The sequence below is a fragment of the Chamaea fasciata genome, unplaced genomic scaffold (genome assembly GCF_029207755.1).
Source record: "Chamaea fasciata isolate MVZ Bird 193981 ecotype frontalis unplaced genomic scaffold, bChaFas1.0.hap1 SCAF_3, whole genome shotgun sequence".
In the NCBI taxonomy this organism is placed as follows: Eukaryota; Metazoa; Chordata; class Aves; order Passeriformes; family Sylviidae; genus Chamaea; species Chamaea fasciata.
The window spans coordinates 84502603-84526956 of NW_027094088.1; the positions used below are offsets into that span (position 1 = coordinate 84502603).

The following is a 24354-nucleotide window of genomic DNA, read 5'->3' on the forward strand; positions in this document are numbered from 1 at the left end:
ATAGGACAGTGTTTCTCTCCCTCATAAGGGGGAATGGTGGCAAATGGTTAGGGATATGGTAGACTTTATTTTCAAAGAAGCATGAGAGCTGGGGATGGAAGAGTTTTCCTCTCTTGCTTTAGCCCTTTCAGTCATGTTCTTTAGCTAGAGCAGGGTGAGACTGTTGCAGATGATATAAGAGGTTGCTGGTGTTGCAGAGGGCTGCCTAATTTTTTAATATACTTACAGTCGCCTGGCCTTTGTGAATATTGAGAAACAACCTTTTATAAGGGCTTTAACATTTAACAGCTTTTATAAATGTAGTTGCAAGATGTTGAACTTAGTGGGGATACCAACAGCAGGACAGGAAGCTGTGTGCCCCTGCTGTGCACTGCTGCTGGAAATGAGCCTCTAATCCAAATGGCTGTGACCTGGATATCAAAGAAAGAAAATTAGATGTCTGTTGCCAAGAAACTGGGTGTCCTTGGCATCTAGCAAAGTAGAAACAGTTTTAATTATCTAATTAAAGTGGGGGATCCCGTTATTTTATATTCACTTAGAAAGACAGTTGTGGATGTTGTCCTGTTGCTTTCTTAGTACTCTGTAGAAAGGGTCCCTGACATGCACAGATAGCTGTGATGGGTCTACATATCAAAGCAAACATGTTAACAAAAGCACCAAGGTGGTGACCACTGACTTTGTTCACATATTGTTAGTTCTGTGTAAGTTATGCTTCATAATCTTTGCAAGTTACAAGTAATCAAAACCTGTGTTTGTAGGACAACAGTGTTTGGAAATTTTTGGTTTTAGTGCTCTACTTGGTCCTATATTTTAGCTCTTTGTCTCCGGGGTGGTTTTTCATTGACTTTGAAATGTAACTTGGCAAAGTTTAATGGCTCTTGCTGTTGTGCTTGTTTCTCTTCTGGTCTGCTTTTCCTTTGATATGCTCTGATAAATATTTGCTGTGGGACAGATTTCAATCTCAGTTACGTCAGTATAAATGAAAAGCAAAAAGCACAGTCACTGAAGTTTGTGATTATGCTAAAGGAAGTGAAATCAGACATGGGCTCTCCTGTCCAAAGTCAGAAGCTCTGTATTGAAACAGCCTTCGCTAATGAGGGGGAGAATACAGAAGACAGCCTGCTGTGGGGAGTCACTGCCTGAAACAGGACTCTGGTCTCTGGCAGTTTCAGGGTAAAGAGGATGCCCAGGGAAATGGTTAAATATGCATAAAGGGAAATAAATAAGTGTCAAATGATTCACATGAAAGAATGTTAAGAGCACACAGGGTGAGCAAAGAGTCATTTTGTTTTAGATGTGTAAACCACAAAGGACGGGAATCTCATTTTCCTTTCCAGTGCACTCTTACGCTTGGTTTATTGGGGGCATGTAGATACCCTGCAACCTCTGTGTAATTGAGTTTTGCCAGACCTGGTCACATGTGCTATAATTTCAATTATTTTTTAAATTTACATTTTTTTAATTCTTGCCTTTTGGCCTTTAAAGTTCTCCTTGGTTGGAACGAGGCTGTTTTCTTGTGGTTCCTCCCTAAGTTCTTTTCCGTGGAGGACAGGACGGGTTATGATGCAGTCTGCGTGGGCTTTAGCCCTCCAGCCCTGCACTTTTGACCTTTTCCCGCTAGGGCTTTACTACAACTTAAGCTATGTAAATGCATGGTAGCATGCAGCTTATTAAATACTCAGCCTCTTCCAGACTTAATGGCTCTGTCGGGTCCTGCCTGCTTAGCGGCATAGCAGGCTGTGTGCTTAGCAACCCCAGCTGCCATGAGTGCATCACCCCCATGCACTGCCTTCCCCACTGCCTCACCACTGAATATAGCAAATATTTCCAACTTTTTCTGGAACAAAACCTTGCCTAGGTTTGGGCATAACTACCACCTGCCAGCCACAGCCTGTGTATTTTAACAGTGTCATAAGAGCTGACTATGACAGGAGACAAAACCCTGGGCTGTTTGGTGCTCAACCCCCTTCTGCAAGTAGTAATGGCTGTACAACAAATATGCATACCAGTAAATGTAGACCCGATTCTTTCAGCACTTGCTTTTGCTTAGAAATTTCAAAATTTAAAAAACTCATAGTTTTAAGAACAATTCATAAACCGCTGCTCTCTTGGGCTGGAAAAGAGCACAATTTGCTGGGATATGGGTGCTCTTGTCCTCTGTAGGTGGAACTCATTTCCTACATGGAAGAGAGATACAGCCCGTAAATCTCTTCATTCCTACATTATAGAAGGTAATCTGTGGTGTTATTGGTTGGTTAATTTCTTTATTTGTTTTGTTGGTTTTATTTCTTAAAAGCTGAAGAAGGCTATTGTGACTTTACTTACCTTTTATTTCAGCTCAGCTAACTGTTCTGAGATCCTCAGACACAAGTACAGCTCAGCTAAGCCTAAGATGATCACTCAGAAATTACTGTACTGGGGGAAATGAGTAGCAGGTTTTCAAGTATTTTAACCCAGGAGAAATCACAACTATTTTCTAGTCTTAATGCCTAAATAATTAATGCCTAAATAAACAGGCCATAGGTCTTTCTCTGTTACTTCTGCTTTAAGCAAATAATTTCTCGAGGTGTCGTCTACTCTGGCCAGGGTCAGAATGAAAATGAGGATGCTCTCTGGGAGAAAACATCTAAAAAATGAGGCGGGAAAAGATGGCATCATGCCAGATGCCTTTGTACCTTCTGGGCTGCCACCAGGTTGTGCTTCAAGCTTCTATGGAGCAAGGGCATCTGCTAGAAATCAGACCTGCATTTTCAAATCCAAATATACTTAGTATTTTCCCAGAGACAAACCTCTAAAAGTCCTGCATGTAATGGTAATACTTATATAACAATTCAGTTCTTCAAAGAAGTATGCAGAAGCTGTGAACTGATCTGCACAGCAATTCAGTGGAGTTTATTATATTTGAACTGTTTTATCTCTGGCGAGCATGCAGGGAGATTAAGCAAGTACTCTGGAGCTACCAAATGCATCTGAGGTAGGGCCAAGATTAGAATATTGATTTCCGGCTTCCTGAGTCCCAGCCTCAGTTCACTACATTATGTTGTCTTTACAGATAACATTTAGACAAATAGATCTTGACATATCAAAAGCTCAGTAGCCTCTCAGTAAATTGAGCAGGGCTTTAGCTGTTCCATTCCTGTGATTTGTGCATGCCTTACACTTGGTGCCAGTAATGTCAGTAGCTATTGTATATTTACAGTGAAGTCCACTTGTATCCTGAGGCATGCTAAACTTCTTTTTTTTTTCCCTGAGTAGAAATAAGCCTAATTATGATACATTTTCCTCATGTCAGATTGAGATCTGCACAAAAAAATGCAAAGAAATTTTGCTTCAGTCCTCTTTATAAAAATCCCCAGAATGTAGAGATTTTCAGTCCTTACCAGGGGTAGCTTGTCACTCCGTCTAATTTCTTGAGTAAGAAGTCAGAAAGATGGGAAAAGTCTTACATACCCAAAGTTGAAATCCAAGTACTTTTGAAATCAACACATACCAAGGATACTCAGTTCCTGATTTCCAAATGGCAAAGAAAAGGCATGTACTTGAAAGCTGAAATAAATTTTAAACAGAGAATAACACAGGTATATTTGTATTAGAAAATTTGTCTCTGGGTATCCACAGAGGTGTAAGAATATTGCCATCGCTACAACCCAGAAAACTTTCAAACTACACCTGAGCTTGCTGAGGTGTAGGCCAGAACCTTTTTTCTTATTTCTAAACTACAAGTAACCCATCTGAAGCTAATAAAGGACCCTGCTTACTCTCACAAAGCCTGCTTGAAGTCTGACAGTCCTACAAAAGCTGTGCTGGTGTTTCAAACACACCAAGTTGTCTAATAGTCTTCTCCGCCCTTCTTTGTTACTTGATGCAGCAGCACGATGTCATTTGTCAGAGCACCAAAACTGGAGACATGCTGAATATGTGAATACCAAGGAAGTGGTTTCCTTAGTACTAACAGGCATGTGAAAGTCAAAACTTCCTTTCCTCCTCATGTGACCTTTTTCAAAGCAATTCAGCCTGGGGACAATAGGAGTGAATTCCAAACACCCACAGTGTTCCTGCACCGCTCTGCAAGGATCCGCTAAATGGCAAATTTATCTTGCCTATTTATTAAGGTAAAATTATATTTCTCTTTAGATGTTCTTCTCTAGGGATTCTGTGTGTCTATATGTACAGGAAAGTGCTTCTTGAAAGCAGAATTACCTAATGCCACATAAACAAATATATAGAATATGAGTAATTTTCTTGCCATTGTGCACCAAAACTTTTGTTATGCATAAAATCCAAAGTCCTTTCACTTGTCAAGAAATAAGAGCATGGCAGTTCATACCAGCTTGTTTTAATAGCTGGACTTCCCTGATGACACCTTGCCCATTTCATTAAGGTGAAAATCAACACTACTAAGGAAAAACAAAAAAGAGAAAGGGAGATGATTTATGAAGGCAAACAAGAGGAAGATGACATTCATCTCACCCATCCTGCACACAAGAGCAGTATCAGTCCTCTGTTGCTATTCTTATCCTATTTAGTGCAGCCTTTTCTCATCTCTCAGGAGACAGCAGTGATAGCCAGAAGTGCTTGCACAAAGCTGCCTGTCCAAGAATCCTGAGGTATTTTCTAAAAGTAGCAACTAAATTTAAACCTGAGCTGTCTACTGAGTTAGGGAACTATTCTCTCATTTTTTCAAGCTGGGGAGGTAATACAGCAGGTAGTTGTCAGAAAGCCAGAGAAAATTGCTGTTGGAACTGGAAATGGTCACTCGGCATACTTTCTGTATTATAATGTGTGACAGACTATCTTGGATTTGAGAAAGTCAAGGAAAGTTCTGGTATTACAGTTCTCCCCAGATTTGGTGTTGCTGGACCACCCATACACATCCCGTTTCCTTGCTGCCCACTGATGGTGTCTGTATTCAAGTTCCTGCTGATTCACCAAGACAAGGGTTTAGGCCTCAAGGACCACTGATTATCATCTCACTTTTCGTCACACATGCTGTGGTTTCCTTGGCTTTTCCCCACCACTTTCAGCCTTTAGTTTTAAACTCCAGAGCATAAGTTTTCAGAAATGAACAATGAAATGTGAATAGCGGAGTTTGGAGCTGGTCCCACCAGGCAGGAGAAGAAATTTGACAGGAGACAGTTCCTCTGCAGCTTTCTGTGAATCTGAGAAAGAGATGTGCTGTAGATTTGGAGCTTTAATGTCTGGAGGAAAATAGGCAAGCCATCTGCTCCCACAGGTGCTGGCGCATCGGTGCTTTGTGCTGGTTCCTCCAAGGCAAAACGTATTGTCTAGCCAAGCATTCATGTCCAACAGAGTGTGTAAGTACCTGCGGTGAGTTGTTGTATGAAATCCCAATCCTCCCTTGGCAAAATGTCATACCAAGCATGTTCATGTTTAATGCCAGGAGCTATATTCAACTGCTCTGCAATATTTCTGTGGTTTCTGAAGGTGGACTGTCATGAGGATGCTTGAAGAAGGATGCAAACGGACTGTTCTCTGTACATGGCAGCAGCCTCTGCCACTAATTCCATGCCCAAGGGGGTGACATTCAAACCAATTTTTGATTACACCCTCATAGCCAAAGTCAGATACAATCAGAAACACGGGCAGCTGAAGCAAAACAAACACAACTGTGGTGAACAACTGCAGTGAGCCTTTCTGGATATAGGACACCTGTTCCACACAGGGAACAAAGAGCAGGAAAAGCAAGCCTGCGCTTCCCATGGGGGAGCAAGCGAGTAGCAGCTGGGTCATGGCTCCGACGGCACCATGGAGGTGGGGCAGCATGGAAATGGACTTTCTGCCATCAGGAGGCTTAGCAAGTGATGCCAGAAGCCCAAAGTACCACATTACTCAGCATGTGTGAAGTAGGTACGCACTTGGAACAGCAATGGTGGTGAAACCAAAGACAACTGCTCCCAGACAGTGCCTTGACATAAGAAAGGAGTAATCACAAAAAGGTTCCTGCATGGTTTTTTTCTGGTGTGGCAGGAAAGGATCAGAAAAAGGTGCAAGACAAGCCCAGAAAATGCTCTCTAGCAGAGGAAAGGTGGAACTGGGCTGTCCACAAGTCCCCCTCCAACAGTAACTACATAGGCTGGGTGGAAGTTGAGCAAGGCAGCACCTTGGTGCCACAGTAACACCCAGTAAACTGCACTACCAAACTGCTCATTTTGTTACATGTTACTGCCAAAATGAGTAATTCAGGATTTATTCAACTGTCTCCATGTTGCTGTTCTGGGTGCAGTGCTTTCCAATCTGCTGTCACCTTGGCCCGGGGTTAAGGACTGTCCCTGTCTATGTGAAACTGAAAAGGCATGGTGAGATTCTGGGACGAAGGTGAGCATGGTGAGGTTGTAGCAAGCACAGGGTTCCTGGGAGCTCTGGGAGAACACAGCACTCAGGAAGGATGCTCCCCTCCCAGCAGAGTCACAGCAGAGCAGAGGTCCCTCCAGACTCCAGGCTGCTCCACACTGGAGGATGTCTCTCTGGGGGTTTAGAGAGGTGCAGATCAGCAAATGGAAAAAGCAGCTTTGGCCAACATTTTGCCTTCCTCAGACTGCACCAGCCCACCACTACCCATGTGTCTTGCTACCAGCACATGAAGAATTCAAATGAAATTCAAAGGCTAGAAGTCTGCCAGTGGGGAAGCAGCGCTGCACATTAACCACCCCAGGTTACAGGAAGAAGCACAGACTGGTGCAAAAACAGAAGAGCAAAAAAAAAAAAAAAAAAAAAAAAAAGTGAAAGACGGGAGAGGCGTGCCTGGGGCTTGGGGAGACTGGCACCAAGCTACCTATGTCCGGTTACAGAGTAACCTGCTGGGGCTCGGGAAATTGTTTTCCGATCAAGGACAAATTTGAACATGCAGGCTCAGTGCATTGTAAATACCCAACACAGAGCAGACTGCAAGATGTTTGTCTCATGCTGTGGGACCAGACACTATTTACAGCAATCCCATAGAAATGTTATATGATGATACTCTCAGCTACATTAATTAATAGGGTTTTCTTTCTTCCTTTGTTCATGTTAAGACATGATCTACTTCTCTCAATGTGTCATTTAGCTCGATAAATTTAGTTGAAAAATTACTCAATGAATGTTTAAGCAAAGATTCTTTCAAAGTTTTTGTCCCTTTTGAAGAAAATCTGGCCAAATACCTTTCTGTTGCTTTGTAGGAGAATATACAGTCAGGAAAAGCCAACTCGTCCTGTGTAATCCAGTTATTTTTTTCACTTAGTTTTTGCATGCTTCAGTTTTATGATTGCTCCCATGGGTCATAATAAACAAAGATATAAAGAAAATACACTCAGCATATTTTGAAAAATAACATCTTATATCCTTTACAGGAAATGTGGGCTGAGGCATACTATTACAAACTTTTGTCATATCCTTTAATCTCACTTAAGAAGGGCATAGTTCAGCCATGCTGGTTTCTTTAGAGCATGTGCTGATAGGATTTAATTAATAAATCAGATTTCTGATTTTGTGACTGCTACAAAATGTTTAGCAGCAAAGTCACTCTGACAGAGCTGCTTTTCAACATATTATCCTTCTGCTGAAAGATCTCCCAATGAATCCAGTATTTGTCTCAAACATTGAAGACAGCAGTGACCTGCTATAAAAAGCTGTGTCTGGTGGTCAGAGCTTGCCATCATTAAATTACTGCTACAGCAGCTCATTTGCAACCTTGCTGAATAAAAACATGTATTAAATTGTTCATCTGACGCAAAAAAATGCAGAAGTTATTCTAATTGCGTGTACTATGATCTTACTAGACTTCAGTTTTTGAGTTGTGTGTTTTAACAAAACTGGCTTCTAGGAGACAGGAGTGCAAGCTAAGGCAGTGTTATATGCCTTAATACAGAAATTTTCCAGCTATTCCAGCACAACAGTGCTGTCAGTTTAATGCACTTTTGAAACTTGCTATGAAATGATTATGGCAACACTGAGACTCAAGCACATAATTCCGGAGCTGTTCCAGGTGAAATGTCCAGCAAAATGAAAAGTTAAGTGGCTGAGAATGAGGGCAGGATGTAGAGACAAGTGTGGGATGTAGAGACAAAGGTGGGATGCAGAGATGAGGGCAGGATGCAGGAGAACGGTGGGATGTGGAGGCGAGGGTAGGATGCGAAGATGAGGGTGGGATGAGCAGGCCTGGACAGACACGCAGCTCATGTGAAAGGGCTCTTTCACCTAACACCAGTTGTATCCTTTCTCTCAGCACAGACAAGCAACCTTGCCTCTTCACAGGGGATCTCTAGGCCCTTTAGAGTTTGAGAGCCATCAGGTACCAGGACTAAATTAAAAGGCTTCTCTGCAGGAAAGCAACAGTGTGCTCCAGAACTTTCCTTATTAATTTGAAAACATGCAATCACCCACAAAATCTATTTGCTGTTGCAGACAGCTGAAGGACACACAGAAATTCAGCATCTCTACTATTGCAACTACCAAGACCTGAAAAACAGGTTCGTTACCTGTTCTACAGGTGTAATGGGAGGATATGATCTCCTATCTGTGGTTTCACTTGTTCTTGGTGCTCGTCACTTGATCAGCCAGATTTGGCCCTATTTCTGGTTCATTCTCCCTTTGTTCCAATCTGTTTCACAGGCACAGTTTGGGAAAAGCACCTGCCTCTCCAGCACCATTTTGCATCAGCAGATCTCCAAGAACTTTACAAAATGAAAATAAATTGAAGGAATGAGGCAGATTTGGGGCAGTTGGCAGGGGCAGGTGATTAGGGAAGCACTGTTGATCAATAGATCACCCTTGAGAGGAGCAGATGGAAGAGCTGTCACGTGAAAACAATGTGGCAGGTTCTGGAGTGATAGCCAAGCTCCCTGAATCCTCTGTGGCTGCTGCTACTGCTGAATCCCACCAAGCAGACCTGCTCTTGTGCTGGTCTTCCTACAAAGAATAACCTACTGCTAAAACCAAACAAATGCTGCTTCAAGCAGGTGTGGTTTCTACAGGGAGCCTAAACATATCAGCCCCAGTGTGCCAATGTCATGACACTTTGGGGGTATTTTCCACCAATTTTTGAAGAAACTTGAAAGCTACATTAAAAGAAAGCCACAAAGTCAAGCATTCATTTTAATGTTGGAACCACAGTTGTGCTCTTTAATTATTTGTCCCTGCATGATACGATCTTTAACTACACTCCACCAGCTACAGTTTTAAGAAAAATGCCATGGTTTACTTTTCCTGGTAATTTACTATAGAAAATAATACCATGAATTACAAGTCTGATGATTTAATATTACCAAAGTAACATTGTGATAAAATATTGTGGCATTACTTGTTTGCTCCTTATACTGCAGTTACTGTACAAATGATTTAGTGATCAGCACAGAAAACCTGAAGCTTGAAAGTATCTTTTGACAAAAAAAGCCTTTTAGAAAATGAGAAAAATTATCTCAGAAAAGAGCAAAGGATATGGACTAATTACTTTGCTATCATGTCCCACACATTCAGCTAGAAAAGAGGAGCCTTACAAAACTCATATGATAGTAGCAGCTTGTCTTGCAAACCAAAATTGTTAGTTCATGCTGTTTGATGGCATCTCCCCAATGTACACAGGGCCCTGATCCTTACAAGCTCATGCAGTGTGCCTGTTCATGTTACACACATTTACCACCACAGAACTGTCCAAAAATCAGTAAATCACAGTTCCTGCAATACAGTATTTCATGCTCTCCCCTCTCTTGTTTCTGTATTCACCTCTACCCCAAATTTTAATTTGTTAGGGAATTATACATTTCATATTTTCTGGTCTATTCCTGGTGGAAGATGTGAAGAACTACAGACATTTAGTCTTCTCTTACAGTATTACACATATAAATTGCTTTAAATTCAAATAATTATGCAATATCTTGTACCAGGAGAACTGCTTATTTTGTCTCCAAAGACATTTATTAGAAATATTTCTAATTTAATTTTTTTTGCCTCTTACTACTAGATTTTTTTTTGCTTTTTCCTAATATCAAGTGGCACTAACTAAATAGTCCTGTTGTGTTTAGCAAGACAGCTTAAGGAGAAAATTCCTTTGATACCAGAAGAGCGAAACCAGGCCCTTCGTTCTTTAAACAACAATTCAAAGTCACATTGCCCTTGTTGTTGGCCTTCAGTACTAAAGATTTTTCTCATGCCTGGCTTCACTTTGACTTCATGCTAAGGTTTCAGCTAGTGATGCTATCAGACAATAGCAGAACACAATTCAAAACAGCTAGTGGAAAAATCCCTACTCTCTTCCAAAGCTACTAGGTTAGGGTAAAAGAAGAGCTGTGACACCACCTACTGTGAAGCAAACACATGCATTGAAGCGCTATGGCACATATCTGTACATTGACTTGCTCAGTACTCTTTAGTGTTTTGTTGTTCCTAATATAAGTTGCAAGTGAATTGGTAACAAGGCTTGAAAACAGATAGAGCTTCTGCATGTTTTGAAAACTGGCTATGGTATTTCATTTTATTGCATTTTATTGCATTTTATTTTATGTTTTTCAACCACAGCATTTCTCTGGAATTAACTATTGCATTGTCCCATGAAGCTCACCATGAAGCTCAGAAATGACAAGCGTATGCTGTCTGGTCAATACATCATATCTAGTCATTTTCTTAGGGAACTTAGGTATTTTTTTTTAGCACACACTTCTCCTACTATGCTATACAGAGGTAAACTGTGGTATTAATAACTATGGAGAAAGAAGACAGTGACTGGTAATGGGAGGGATATATATCACATGCATCTCTGTGAGGCACTAAATTGAACCCTATCAGTCCAGATTAATGTTGCTTTATAGCTGAGATCTACAGTCTAGACTCTGAATTCTAAAAATCACCTTTGTTTAAATTGTAAAATATTATTTTCTCAGTATTTTCTAATCTGTGTCAATTTTATTTTGAAATTCAGATGCAAGGCAATATTCCAGTTACTCTGATCATGTGTTTTGAAGGTTAAAGACTACATACCTCTCCCTAATTGTATCTCACCAAGTGCATAATAGAAGTACTGAATTGGACATCTGCTGCTGTCGTCTTTACCAGAGAGGCCACTTTAAAAAGCTGTCTGCTGTGCTTTCAAAGAAACCCATTGCTGTGTTCCAGCACTGAGGACAATAGTGGAGGGCAAAGATGTAACCTCTCTGGTCCAAATGTTATATATTCACATTACATCTCCTGCAGATGAAAAACTGTCATTACAATGAAGAAGAAAATGAATTTTAGAACAGTGTATTTTTCTGAATTATTGTTTCAGTCAGAAATGAAGTGGCAGAACTGCCCAATCTTAGTACTATTCATTAGGCAGATTCATTATGGTTGTATCTATCAGCCAACCCACATCAGATCCTCTTGTGCTAGACATTATAAAACCAAGAGCTGTTCTGAAAGTTGGACTATGCAGAAAATCATTTTGTACTGCTGAAATATGTTGCTTGGAGGGGTGCCTAGCTTCATCACTTTTTTAGTACAAACATTTTTAGAGTAAGAAAAATGGTGTAATATTAATTTCACCCCAAACCTCAGATTATATATGCCATATAACAGAAACATACACAGAAACAGAACATCAGCCAGAATGTGTTCCATGTTTGTGACTGGGAAAAGCCAGATAAGAGGTAGAGACAAGTGGTCAGAGCTGCAAGGAGAGGGTGGAGTATGTTGACTGAGGGAAACATGAGGCATCAATCTTTCTGATAGAAAATAGACTGGAAGAATGCAAGGAGCACTGAACAAATATTGAGAAAAGTATGTTCTTCCCTAAGGAAGCAGAACTTTGTCACTGCTGCTCCCAACTCAAGGGCAGAGTTGGTTTTCTGGTAGAAGTAATATGTGAGACTGTGAGTATTGGCTCAAAAGGGATGTGAGGCACATTTTTTGAGTTTGGATCAGAAGAGGCAAGAAGATATTACTTGTTTTGTCCTTAATGCTGCAGTGTGTTTGTCCTTCATTAAAAAATAAAATTAAATGACTGTTTTTTGTCTTCCTTCCAGCCTTCCATCCAGCAGCTCCACTGCAAATCAGATGCCATGTAGGGTAGGTACCTCTTCTTTCCAAATGCCTTGTTTAATCTCCTCCTTCCCTTCTGTTCAGTTTCTCTTACAGTACAATAAACTCCGGGCTTTGTCCAGCAGTCTGTGTATATAAATTAGATCCTCAACCTTATTTGTATCTATGATGACCTCTGGGGAGAATATATCACCACTTCTTCATCTCACTACAGCAGTGGAAGTGAGTAAAATACATTTGTTTTGTCTTTGAGTGATGGATTTGATGAGGTGGTTATCTTGGTAATTAAAAAACCCCAACCCCCTCCACTTCAAGAACTCTGAATGGCTTCTCCATTAATCACTACAAGAGCACCATTGACTTACCATGTTTGTAAGAGAAACGCCCCTAAAAAAGTAGACACAATTTTTTCCTAACTCAAAGAACATTTTATTTGGCAGTCTAATAGCTTTCACCAACAGATATTACGATAATAAATCGTGGGTGAAAAAATATGGGCCTGCACATCCTAAATATATGACTGAATTTTATATGTTTACCAATATACTTTAAGTGTAAACCAGTGAAGTTCAGGTCTTCAAAGGCCAGCAAGATTGGGCTAACCCAGCCTTCTGATTGATCCATTTGGGTGTTAAAGCCTGGTGAGAGTTCACCTCTGATGGGGTTACTGGATGTCAGCCAGGCAGCAGTGCCCATGCCTGCCCTTAGTCCATGGCAGTAGTGAGATATGACACACAAGCCTCTTCCCCTGTAAATGTGGCTTAGGAAAGCTCTTTCTTACATTTGAAACTGAGGAACATGGCCAATTACCCTGGGTCAGTCAGTGGCAGATCACAAAGGCAATGAAAATCACTATATATCTGCTGTGACTGATGTCTTACTTCACCCACATTTTGTGAAGCTTGGCTTTTTCAGGAGGGATTTCTACACTATAGATATGAGTGATTCCAAAATTTTTGCCCTGTTCCACTGCTGAGATTTACTTTAATCTTTAGGTAACTATTCCAATAAAAATACTAGATTTCATTGGTCCTTCAGCATTCCTTACACCTTGTCCAGCTTGAGCTGTGGGTTGTTGGGGGCAGGTTTATCCTTGATGAGACATTGGTAACAGAAGGGCATGGCAAGACTGTCCCTGGCTGTGATGGAAATGCAAGCCATGTAAACAAGAATAACACCTGAACCTCTGTACTAAAATCTGCAGACACCAGAAAAGTACCAAATCAGAGCAGTAGGTCAGATCTTAATTGAGAAACAGAAATGCAGAAAAAAAAAATAATCTAAGCCCAGGCTCTGATTTGAGAGGCACAGGAGGGATGCTTGCACAGTGATATTCATTTCTCAAGACTAAAGGCTGAGAAAGAAGGACCTAGTCACCCTAAGACACATGTACAGGAGAAAAACCAAAGCTAGCCAAATCTGTTTTTGTTAATCATAATATTGATGAGTCTTCATGGCCACAAGACACGGTGTATGGCATAAAAGCAGGAATTAACCTCTGTTACTGTCATATCTATGGTGTGGGACTCCTACCATGGCAATTGTCATCAAAGGGCAAGAGTCAGATGTTCTTCCCAGGAGGAAGCCCCCATGGGGTACCCACAAGTGAGCTTTTACTGCCAGCATTCGTAATCAGCACCAACAACTGCAGACTACTTGTCTGCTGCCATTAGTCACTAAGGATTGAGAGCAAATATGTAAGGAGAACACAATTAAATAGGTGGAAGTGGAAGGTGGGATAAAATGCAACAGGGCTTTACCAAAGGTATATTTTGTGAGGCAAACCCAGAACCCTCTGTGAGCAGAGAAAGGTTCTCGAATAAGGTGAAGGCAGGCATTCAGCATGACCAGACCTCAGTCAGTGTTTGGTACATAATTTCACAGAAAGCTGTTAGGGGTGAGATGCCGCAGCATGGGTAAGAAGTTGGCTAAAATGAGATGCCACAGAGGAAATGCTCCCTCACAGAAAGAAGCTCCAGAAGGATCAGGCATCACACCTATTTAAAGTGTAACAGGTCCATCCATGCACTAAATTAGGGACTGTACCAGTGACATTTCTTGATAGTGTGGCTGGGAGGGACAGTAAGGAGAAAGATCAGGATAGCCTGAAAAAGAGTTTGCCTGAACTTGAGGACTGGAATAATGACAGAAGTTCAAGCACCAAGCAACAAGAATATGTATTTTTAGAATAAACATATCCAGGTTTGAGGTGTGTAACTGTGACTTACAGTGTAGGACCGAGTGGTGCATACTTGTGAGTCACCAAATGAGCATAACATAGTGAAAGGACTGGAGGAAGTGGCCTAAAGGTGAGATGGAAGATTCAGATTCGGTGAGAGAAAAAGATTTTTCCCTATTAGGGTGGTCAAGCACTGGAACAGCTGCCCAGGGAGGTAGTGGAGTCACCATTCCTGGAGGTGCTCAGGAAGTGTCTGGATGTGCCGCTGGGTGACATGGTTTAGGGTTACAGCAGCAGAGCCAGGTGCTGTCGGACTGGGTGATCTCAAACCACAGTAACTCCATGATAGTCTTGGCAAAGACAGTGATACCCCAGAGTGGCGGTTTTCACCTCTGAGTTATCATTACTACATCTTCTGCTCACTTCTTGGGTGTTATAAATGATTAAGAGCCAAGCCAAAATCAAAGAATTTATTTAGCAATTTCCAAGATCAATTTTAAAATGCCACAATAAAATTGGACAACATCGATTGAATGCTAGGTGGACAGAGGAACAGCAACAAGGGTGCCGTCCAACCTTGTCCACAAATGCTGGGTCTCGGTGTGCGGTTTTTATAGTTTTTCTGCCCGGAGGCAACGTCCATTGAAAGTCCAAATATTCATGTATTTCTTTATTTCCAAGTGAGGTTTGAAAGGGTTTCTTGATAGTATGAAAAGACGTCCCAAGAATCCTCCTAGATCCTCTCTTTGGGACGCTGATTCAATCATCTTCTCGAATCTTCCACCAAGATTGGTATCAGATCTGGATTAGCCATGAAGTGGGGGTCCACCCTTGATGAATGCGCCATCTCTAGTCCAGCCTTATCGTTTCTGTTGCAAATTTTGTGGTTTTCACAGCTGCACAATGGACCTTGGAATTTTGGAGACGCCCTCAAGTCGCTTTTGAGAGTCCAAATTTTTAGTGAGAATTTATAAATTTACCACATACAACATTTTATACGCGAATTTATACACTACTTCTATCACATTGGGTATATAAGGGACTTGGTGTTCCCTACAATCCAAAACTGACGTAAGGACGACTCAGGGGAGTCTTTTGGTCTCCACCAACTCTTCTGTCTGGATCCCCAGCCGGGGACGTCACTCATTTTCTTCGCAAGTCCTTTTTCTCTTCCACCCCTGCCGCCTCTCCGAACAAGTCTGTGGGCAGGCAGGCGAGGCGTGCCGTGCCGTGTGCCGGCCGTGCCGCCGGGGCCCTCAGGGCCGCGCAGCCCGGAGCGAGCCCTGCGCGCCCCGGGCGGCCCCGCGCGCTGCCCCCGCCGGCCGGCCCGCGCCGCGAGCCGCGAGGGGGAGGCGGGCCCGCCCGCCGCGCCGCCCCATTGGCTCCGCGCGGGACTCTCCGCGCTCCCCGGCGTCTCATTGGTCGAGGCGCCCCCTGCCCCCAGCCGATTGGCGGAGCGGGCCGGGATCCCCTCCGGCGGGGGGGCGGCGCTCGGGCGGGGGCGGCCGCTCGGTCACCTGCGGCCGGGGCGGCCCCGCTCCGCTCCGCCGGCCCCGCCGGGGCGGCCGCGGCGTCACCGGGAACGGCCGGGAAAAGCAGGAGAAACAAAGAACATGGCGAGGGGAGGAGGAGCTTACGCCGCTTCAACCGCTGGGAAGGGCGCTCCGGGGGCGTACAATGCCCGCCGCGGGGCGGGCTGGCTTCTCTCCGCCCCCTTTCCCCGCCCCTGTGGCCGGGCTGGCGGGGGGCTGGGGCGGAACGGGACGGGACGGGCTGAACTGGACTGGAGATGGCCGTCGGTAATGGGTCCGCTGTCTGCCGCAAGTTTCGCCCGGAGTGGGAAAGTTGAGCGGGACCCGTCCAGGTAAGGAGCGGGCCGGGGTCCCGGGGCACCTGCGGGCCGGGCCGCGCTCCCGCTCCGCCCGCAGCTCCCGGGGCTCCGGACGGGGCCGCAGGTGCGACAGGACGGGGCGAACGGGCCCGCGGAGGCTGTGGGGGTCAGGCAGCGCCCGTGTGTGGAAACTTTTTAGGAACTTGGAAGGTTGTTCGCCTTGGTTGTCTCCCACTCTGGGGAGAGCTGTCGCCGTGCGCTTCCCCTCGGCACCTGGCCCAAAACCTGGCGGGACTGTCAGGGCCAGAGCGGGAACCTCCTAAAAACTCTTCCTAAAATTGCGTGGAGTTACAATCCTACCTGTGGAAAGATGCCGGGACCGCTGCCCTTGTGAAAGGAAAACTCTCCAACCCATTTTCTTTTGGCGTCTGCACAGACTGCGGCTCTCTGCTGGTTTTTCTCAACTCTCAAATTATTCTTTAGCTCTGGTCTTGAATAAATATTGCTCATGTTAGAATGATTATGGTACTGTTGAGAGGCCTTGGTCGGGATTTTGTTCCTTTTAGTTTGTACTGACATGGAGACTTTGAAGGTGTTTTTTTTGGTTTTTTTTTGTTTGGTTGGGGTTTTTTTAAACTTTTAAACTAACTAATGATTTGAGCATCCAGTTTCAGGGGTAACTTAAATGAATTGTACTAAGCATTCAGTTTTTCGGCGTTTGTTTTAAGATGTCCTGGGCTAGTTAGCTGAAGTTTGAATTTTCCATTTTCAGAAATGTTTAGAAGTAAAGAGCTAAATCACTGGGTTGCCTAAAGTCATGATTAATGCGTTCATAATTAATTCGGTTACGGTCCCGTCCCCCCCCTCCCCCCCCATCCTCCCCCAGATTCACATCGAGGCAGCTCAGTTGCATATCAAAAGCGTCTTCTCATTTTCGTTTAGTAAGTTATTAGACTTTCAAACTGTTCTTGCTCCTTTTCTTCTCACTTTGCTCACACCCTAAACAATTGAAATGAAATTCTGGGGCAAGTGTCTCTGTGTACTTGCTTCGACACAAGTAATAAAGACAGTTTAGCGGTAGAAAAGCCAGGAGCGTAAATAGCCATTATTTTCTATCAAAGGTTAATTAGGTATCATCTTTAAATCTGCATATGTGACTATAAGATGAGTAAAATTTTAAGGTGAAAGTGCACAGCAGCTCTGGAAGGTACTGTTACACATTGCCCCAGCTTAAGAAGAATATCTCTTTAAAATGTGTTGACATTTAATTGACCTTTGAAAGTTCATTCTGTTAATCATACTCAAAGCACTAAAGCTATGGTTGACTGATCTGGTGCTCGTACATTCAGCCGTGCTCAGCATATAAATTCTGCAGCATAATTGCTACTTATTGAGCAAGAGTTTCTTTTCTTCTCCGAAAATGAGAAAGTTTTGCTTCGCCTCCGGCTGGGTGCTACGAGTAGAGTTGTGAATCCAAATGCTTTCCTGACATCAGTTGTTGTGGCGGGTGTGGCCTCCAGCCAGGCAAGAAATTCCTTTGCTGAAACTGTGGTTTTTTCCTTCCTGAGGCCGCGCATAGGGCAAGGTAACCTTGAAGGTTACTTCTGTATCTACTCTGAGTCAAAACACAATAGGTCACTGCTTTTTATGTTTTAAGCTCTTCTATATGCCAGCTGTTTGAATATAGAAGGCTGAGTTTAAAAGGGTTGATTGCAGAATATAACTCCTCTCTCGCCCTCAAAAACTTGACTCTTAAAGTCAAACCTAATATACTCCTGTTAATATGCATGCTACCTTTTTATGGCTGTTGTGCATAGCTTTGTTGTAACTCAGACTTATACAGATATAGAGAATGGAAGCATTACTTATGAGCTCATTGTCAAAAGATCTGGGTGAAGATTAATTTTTACTGGATTCACTTTCTGGATAGATTTCCAGATGAGGTTAATATAGTTGGTAATAGTTTTTATGTGTTGAGACCTCTTATGTCATATAATGAATTTGTAAGTCTGTCTGTTGCCTCATGAGAAATGAGGGAAATACTAAATGTTAAATGCAGTGTCAGTGATTCCTAATACATCATTTGGTCTTTGCTGTTACCATTGAAAACTAATTAACAGCTCTTTTTCTTAGTCATAAATCTACTTATAAAGTTAGAGTCCTGGCATTGCTGTTGTAGTTTTCTAAGCTATGTTATCAATGCTGCTTTTGTACTGGAATCCCCTTCGCCTAACTGTGAAGACAAGGCACATTTGCTTGTATTCAAGGTGCATTTGCAGCCAAGTAAGCACCCTGACACCATGTTGGGTTAGGAGCTGTTAAAGCCCACAGAGGGGTTGTCATCTGAGCAAGTATTTTTGTCAGAGCTGTGTCCACCAGCACACGAGTGCTTCGAATACTAAAAAGTGATCCTGTGATTGAGTTTTGTTTATTTTAGTAGAATAGATACAAGTACCAGACGTGATTCATTTTACTGATTCTTTGGAAAGCTGAGTGAAGATCAGTGTGCCAAGAGCGTGTGCACTTTCTGTGCAGTTGACAGAAGGAGGAGGCAAAACACCCAGGGTAGCTTAAGGGCTGGAGTGTATGGACGCCTGACCAGCTGCCCTGATGCCCATAGCCCAGAGTTGGCATCAGCTTTGACTGTGGGACTTGCAGGAAAAGGCCATGCCAGGTGTCCTCTGTCACCTCAGAGGACAATGGTCAGAACCTCAGGGACCAGGAGGACATGTGGAGAGAGATCTGCTCTGCAGCTTAGCTTTTATGGAGGCTTAAGTCTTGGGTCTAGCTAGGTGAAGGTGTCAGTCCGTTTGTTATTTGCATTTGCAAATGCCCTGGAATGAGATGCCTGAGCAGGGTACCCTTTTGCAAAAGGGACATCTCACTGATTTGGAGGAGTGATTTGAATGTGGTGTCTCTCCTGGGTGGCAGAAGCTCCTGGACTGAGCCTCTCCTGTTGAAAGCAGTGGTCAAAGTATAGATGGCATCACCATCCATGGGCACAGGCATTCAAGTGGGTGAGTGAAAGCCAAGTTTTGACTTATGGCTAAGACAGGCCTAGAGGGGGATTTAAACCTGAGCTCTTCTTGTCCTAGTGTTTGTATTGTTTAAAAAGGTTTCTGGTGCAGCTGGTGTTATCCCAAACTCCTTATTTTATTGTTGGGATAAAGGACAGATCTTGAAGTTGCACATTCTTGCGCTTCAGCAGTTGAGGGGTGACAGGGTGAGCAGGGGATTTGAGAACCACGTGGTGGTTTGGATGTGCAGTATTGGTTCAGTCAGTGTTATGAAGGCCTCAGTGTTGGTACAAGTACCCACTGGCAGGAAGATGTGTGCGCAGAGGGTAGTAGCAGCCAAGTACGGATGTTTAAAGTTTTAATAATATCTAAAACCTTATCAGGCACCTAAACCCTTGAGGGTTAAGAGGGAGAGTCTTATGAAGGTGATGGTTGATGTTCTTTCTGTCTGCATTCCTAGATTACTCTAAGGACGATAATGTGAAGTCATTTTCTGAAGATTATGGCATTGCCTGAAAGGAATGTAGCACTGGGCCATAAATTAACAGGGACAGGAAAAGCTTATTCTCAACTCCTGTTTATTAATTCAGCCATTTGCGTATGTAGTCCTTTGTACCAAAAACTTGTACTATATAAATATACCTTCTACAATAGCAGCCTACCACAGCAAATAGATTTTTGTGCAGACAAGTTTCCCCTTCTAAGTTCAGGTGTGTAAAAATGAAGTTTTACATTATTCTGTAAGACTGCTTCTGTCTATGACACTTCATGTTGAGTAAAACACATGATAATATGTTCTTGATCAGTTTTAGATCCACAGATGCTTTTCCTCTCTCACCGTTTGAAATATTAGAAGCATGTGTTAGAGTGCATATGTAGACAGGTTTGGTTGCATTTTAACATATTTGCCGGTCAAGGTGAGCCCAAGCCACCCTAATGTGAAATGCCTGACATAATCCCAAGGGGATTAGTTGTTAAGACATTTGAAAAATAAAGTCAGGTCTTTCTTTAGTGTTTTTCCTAAGTGACACATGTTCTAAATTAAAGCACTTACAACAAGTTGATTATAAACTTTCTGTGAGTCTAAGGAACTGAGAGCTGTTCTTGGAGCTGTCAAGAGATGTACTCAGAGCTCTAATTTTTAACTGACTCCTAAATCTATGTTTATCCACCAAGGATTGTCCTCACTATTGACCATCAGAAAAGTGAGTTTTTTTAATAGAAAAAGGTTTCATATGTGTCCTGTTTCTTTTTCTGTTCCTTTTCTGTAATCTCTGGGCAGTTGTTTCTGCTATCAGTAGTAAAATACAATTACACGACCTGTTTGCATCTGTTTGTGGAAGGCTGTATGATTTATACTGAAAACTTTGGGCTGAAGGTGAGGAGGAAGGATAATTCTAAGTTCCCAATGCCTGAAATTAATCAATAGGGGTTTCTTCTGACTTTATGCCCTCCTCCTACCTGTCATTTCTCATGTGCAGCTCTATTTTAGCTCTTTCAGAAGGGCTCACTCTGCCTTCTGGAGCTCTTGCAGAACTTAGTAGTGTGTGCACTCTTAGGCATGTCAGTGTTGATTGCTGTGTAGTTTTTTGAGCACTTTGGAGCTTCCCCAGTGTCTTAGCTGGGGCACTTATGCTGGTAAGACCTCTTCTCTTGCTTCACTGGTCAGTCTGGTGCTTTCTCCTGGCTTTGTATGTCTGAATTGTGCCTCTCTTTTAACTTGGCGGGCTTTTTTTGTCATGTGCTTATTAATCTCTTGTAACTTCTGCTTCTGAAAAGTTGGGAGGAAAAACCTTTTCACGGTGGTGAGGATACAGGTTAACATTAACAAGATTCAGGTTCATGGCTCTGTCAGTATGATGTCAGCATTTTATCTGATAGGTCAGAATGTTTAATTTCAAACTGTGGGAACAAGCAAGTGTTTAACTACTGATGTTCAGCCTCATTCTGTTCCCTCATTTCATAAGCCTGGTCACACCCAAGAAAAGGGGAGGCTGTTGGAAATAAATTAAGAATGGGACTTGAGTAGGTGTATTGCCCTCGTCGGTATGTGTGCAAAGGTTAGTGCATTTGCTGCACGTGAACTCTAGTTTTGTTCTTTAAATGTTGCTGTTACGTTTTTCTTGTGTAGTGCTATGAATAAACAAGCATTTTCTAAATTACTTTAGAGCATGCTGTTCTTAATAAAGTTGCTTTCTGCACACTTTTAATAGATGTTTTGCTTTACGTAGTACCCAGTAGTTCTCTTTCATCTAGAACTAATTTCTGGTAATGTTCAAGTACCTTTGGGTCAAGAGTAATCAAAGCATTGCGCAACCGCATGGGTAAGGATGTGTAAACTGAAGCCTTGCAGACTGTTCTGCAACATCTGGGGCTTGTGCAGTTCACTGTGGAGTACATTAAGTTGCAATAGTGTTGTGGTCAGAGGCTGTATTTGTTTTGATCTGCTGGAGATGAAGGACTAACATTATGATTGTGCTAATTATTTTGAGAATCTTTATGTCCCAGTTTTGCGTTTGAGCTCTAAATGAGGAAAGGAGTGATGGGAAGTAAAAACAGGCCTTCCTTGTATTTGCCGGGAATCTGGGATGGGTGCAGTGTTCTACCTATATGTAAGCAGAAATGATTCCTGCATTAATAACCTGACCCTGAAATTGGAAATATGAGGGTAAACTTGCAGTATGTGAGATGTGAGTCAATGGGCTCGATCGGAGTTAAAGTCCTTGCTTTTCTCAAGAGTACAGAAGGTTGTAAAATAGTTCCCCAGTGATGTGACTTCAGCACAACTTTATGTCCTGAATAAAGGAAACAAGAAATGTGAGTTAGGAGTCAGTTTGCAAAATACAGGATGAAAGTGTTCTAGAAGCTCTTGGAGCATGTTGGGGCAGAATTTTGTGTTTGAACATATGTCTGCTCCTGTGCGCAGGGATCTCAGGTATGTGCCATAAGTGTAATGTGTCCCCTGTGCCAGAGGCTTATCACTGCAGCTGTATTTTGCCTTTGAAGTGGACAGTGCAGCTGAATGAGTTGTAAATGCTGTAGGTATTTTGTTCACACTGTTAAAGCTAAGTAAATGTTCTTTGCTAAGCTTGGTATCTGTTAAGTTTTACTTCCTTGGACAATGTTTCTCCCATAAAACTGTGAGGAGTTACTAGCATTGGAGACTCTTTTCTGGTCTAATATATGCTGTTACTCCTGTGCTGACCCAGTGTGTGATCTTTGTATTTATGTGACACGGGAAGCCAAACTTAATGTCTCTGCATTGGGAGGTGACGCACAATGTATAGTTGGGCACAGTGTCAGGCCGGATGCTGCGCTGCTCATGGGACAGCAGCTGGCACTTGGCTCTGTCACCAAGGAGAGAGAAATGCTTCAAACCACCTGGGTGTCGCCCACTTGTGCCAGCTGGTACCACAGAACAGTTGAACCTGTTGCATCTGCCTTTCTGGCCACGACTTAAAGTTTGCAGGCTTCACAGCAATTCCCTCATGACACTGAAATGGAGAGGAGTAAACAACACTGTACTGTTCACTGATGCTATAGCAGAGCATTAATAGTGCTCATACTCCTCTTTAGCTTTCACTTGTTGCTGCAGCTGGTTGGTGGAGATGTGTTTATCAAAGACATCTGTTTCATGGGGCACATCCAGAATGGGTTCAGGTACCTTCAAGAGGTGTCAGGAGTGCAAATTGATAAATAATATGTTTTGACTTATATACATTTCAGTTAATAAATGCTACATTCTGCACTCCTTCTGCTTTTGTTGTGTACTCATAACTTAGATTTCAGAACTGTCATGTGTGTATTCTCCCTCTACTCCAGGTTGGTTTACTTAAGTTCTCCTTATTTTGTTTTTACTATGCTCTTCTTAATCTCTATTTCTTTGGGTTTTGCCTAATACTGTAATTCTGTCTTGTGTATCTGTTCTGTCATCCATCTTCATGGGAGTTCTCTGTGTCCTTCCTCCTCTAAAATGATTGTGTGAATAAGTTATTCTCCATCTTAAAGGCTCTGGGGATTTTGCTTTTCTGAAATGATGTTAAATCTGAGATTGATTATGTGTAATCTGTACGTTTCTTAATATAATAAATGAGAAGTCATTATGCCTACCTCTGGTGGGAAATTTAAATTCTTCAGTCTTGTTTCTGAGTACTTATGCTGCCTTAGCAGTTAACCTTTCTCTACACAAATTGAGAGACAGCTGCATTCAGGAGTAATGTGTTACTTTAAACACATTCTAAGTTTTAAATACCAGAAAAGGACACAGTTGTAATAATTGTTGTTAAAAGCTATCTGACTTCTTGCAGACAGTCCTAATAATGAGAACTATGTGATCTGAACTGCTGAACTTCTGGAATTACAATAACTTCTGTTCATGTATGTGATACAGATTCCTGGAAATCTGAGGAGCAGTCTTTGGCAGACGAAGAATGTAATTCTGCCCGGAGCTGTGGGTATCTCCTATGAAGGGGACTGAAGTAGGATCCGCTGATATCCAAGAAGTAAGTTCTTGGACTTTTTTCACCAGATACATTGCTAGTGAGATGCACTATAGTATTCATTCACTTGGGTGGATTAGAAGCTGATTCAAGTCTTTAATGATTAGACATTGAGGAGAGAATTTTGGGAAGAGGCTCAAGAAAACTAGGCACAACATGTTGTTCATGATTTTACCAAGAGTTTTGACATCTCATTCCCAAATGTTTGGACGTTTTGTGTCTCGTTTGGGGCATAATTTCAACTGCTTGTCTGCAACTGCCTGCTTAGTGCAGGGGGGAGCCTGCTGCTTCAGACATTTTAGAACTAAAATGCATTTGGGAGAATTGGATTCATCTGCAACAGTTGGAGATACTCATGCTGTATCATAACAGCTGTGAACTTGAGTTCATATAAGTAATGTGTGCTTAATCTTTCTGTGCTGTCAGTGACAGGAAGAGGAGGAATAATATTTTCCCATATTTAAAGATGATCTTAAAGGTTTTGACAAGCAAATTTGAAAATGTAAACTATAAAGCAACTCAGAAAATAATTTCCATGAGTTAAGTTTTTGCAAATTCAATGTAGCTTTTAATTTGCATTTTTGTCTGTTGATATTCCAGTGTTGATCTCATATGATTAAAAACTAATTTAGCTGAGTTAACCTAACACCTTGTCTATATGGAAGGTAACAGAAAAGGTAGAGGCCCTGTTTTTTGAATTCTAGGAGCACTTGGCCAATTTTGGTTTAGTTGCTTTGTTTGTTTGTTTTTGTAGTTCTTTCTTTGTCACCAATAATCCATTCATCTGACTTAGAAATTTCAGGGAAATGAGAGAAAAGCAGT

The 24354-nt window shown here is 42.3% G+C and overlaps 1 protein-coding gene across 1 annotated transcript in view; it reads left to right on the forward strand.

Moving 5' to 3' along the window:
* Positions 1-15717: 15717 nt before the first annotated feature.
* Positions 15718-24354, forward strand: part of OGFRL1 (opioid growth factor receptor like 1) — an 87992-nt gene continuing 79355 nt past the window's right edge. Inside the window, exons 1-2 of the mRNA XM_066179705.1 lie at positions 15718-16049; positions 23424-23535. Coding sequence (XP_066035802.1) covers positions 23497-23535 — 39 coding nt within the window. The 5' untranslated portion in view covers positions 15718-16049; positions 23424-23496. The remainder of the gene's footprint in view (positions 16050-23423; positions 23536-24354) is intronic.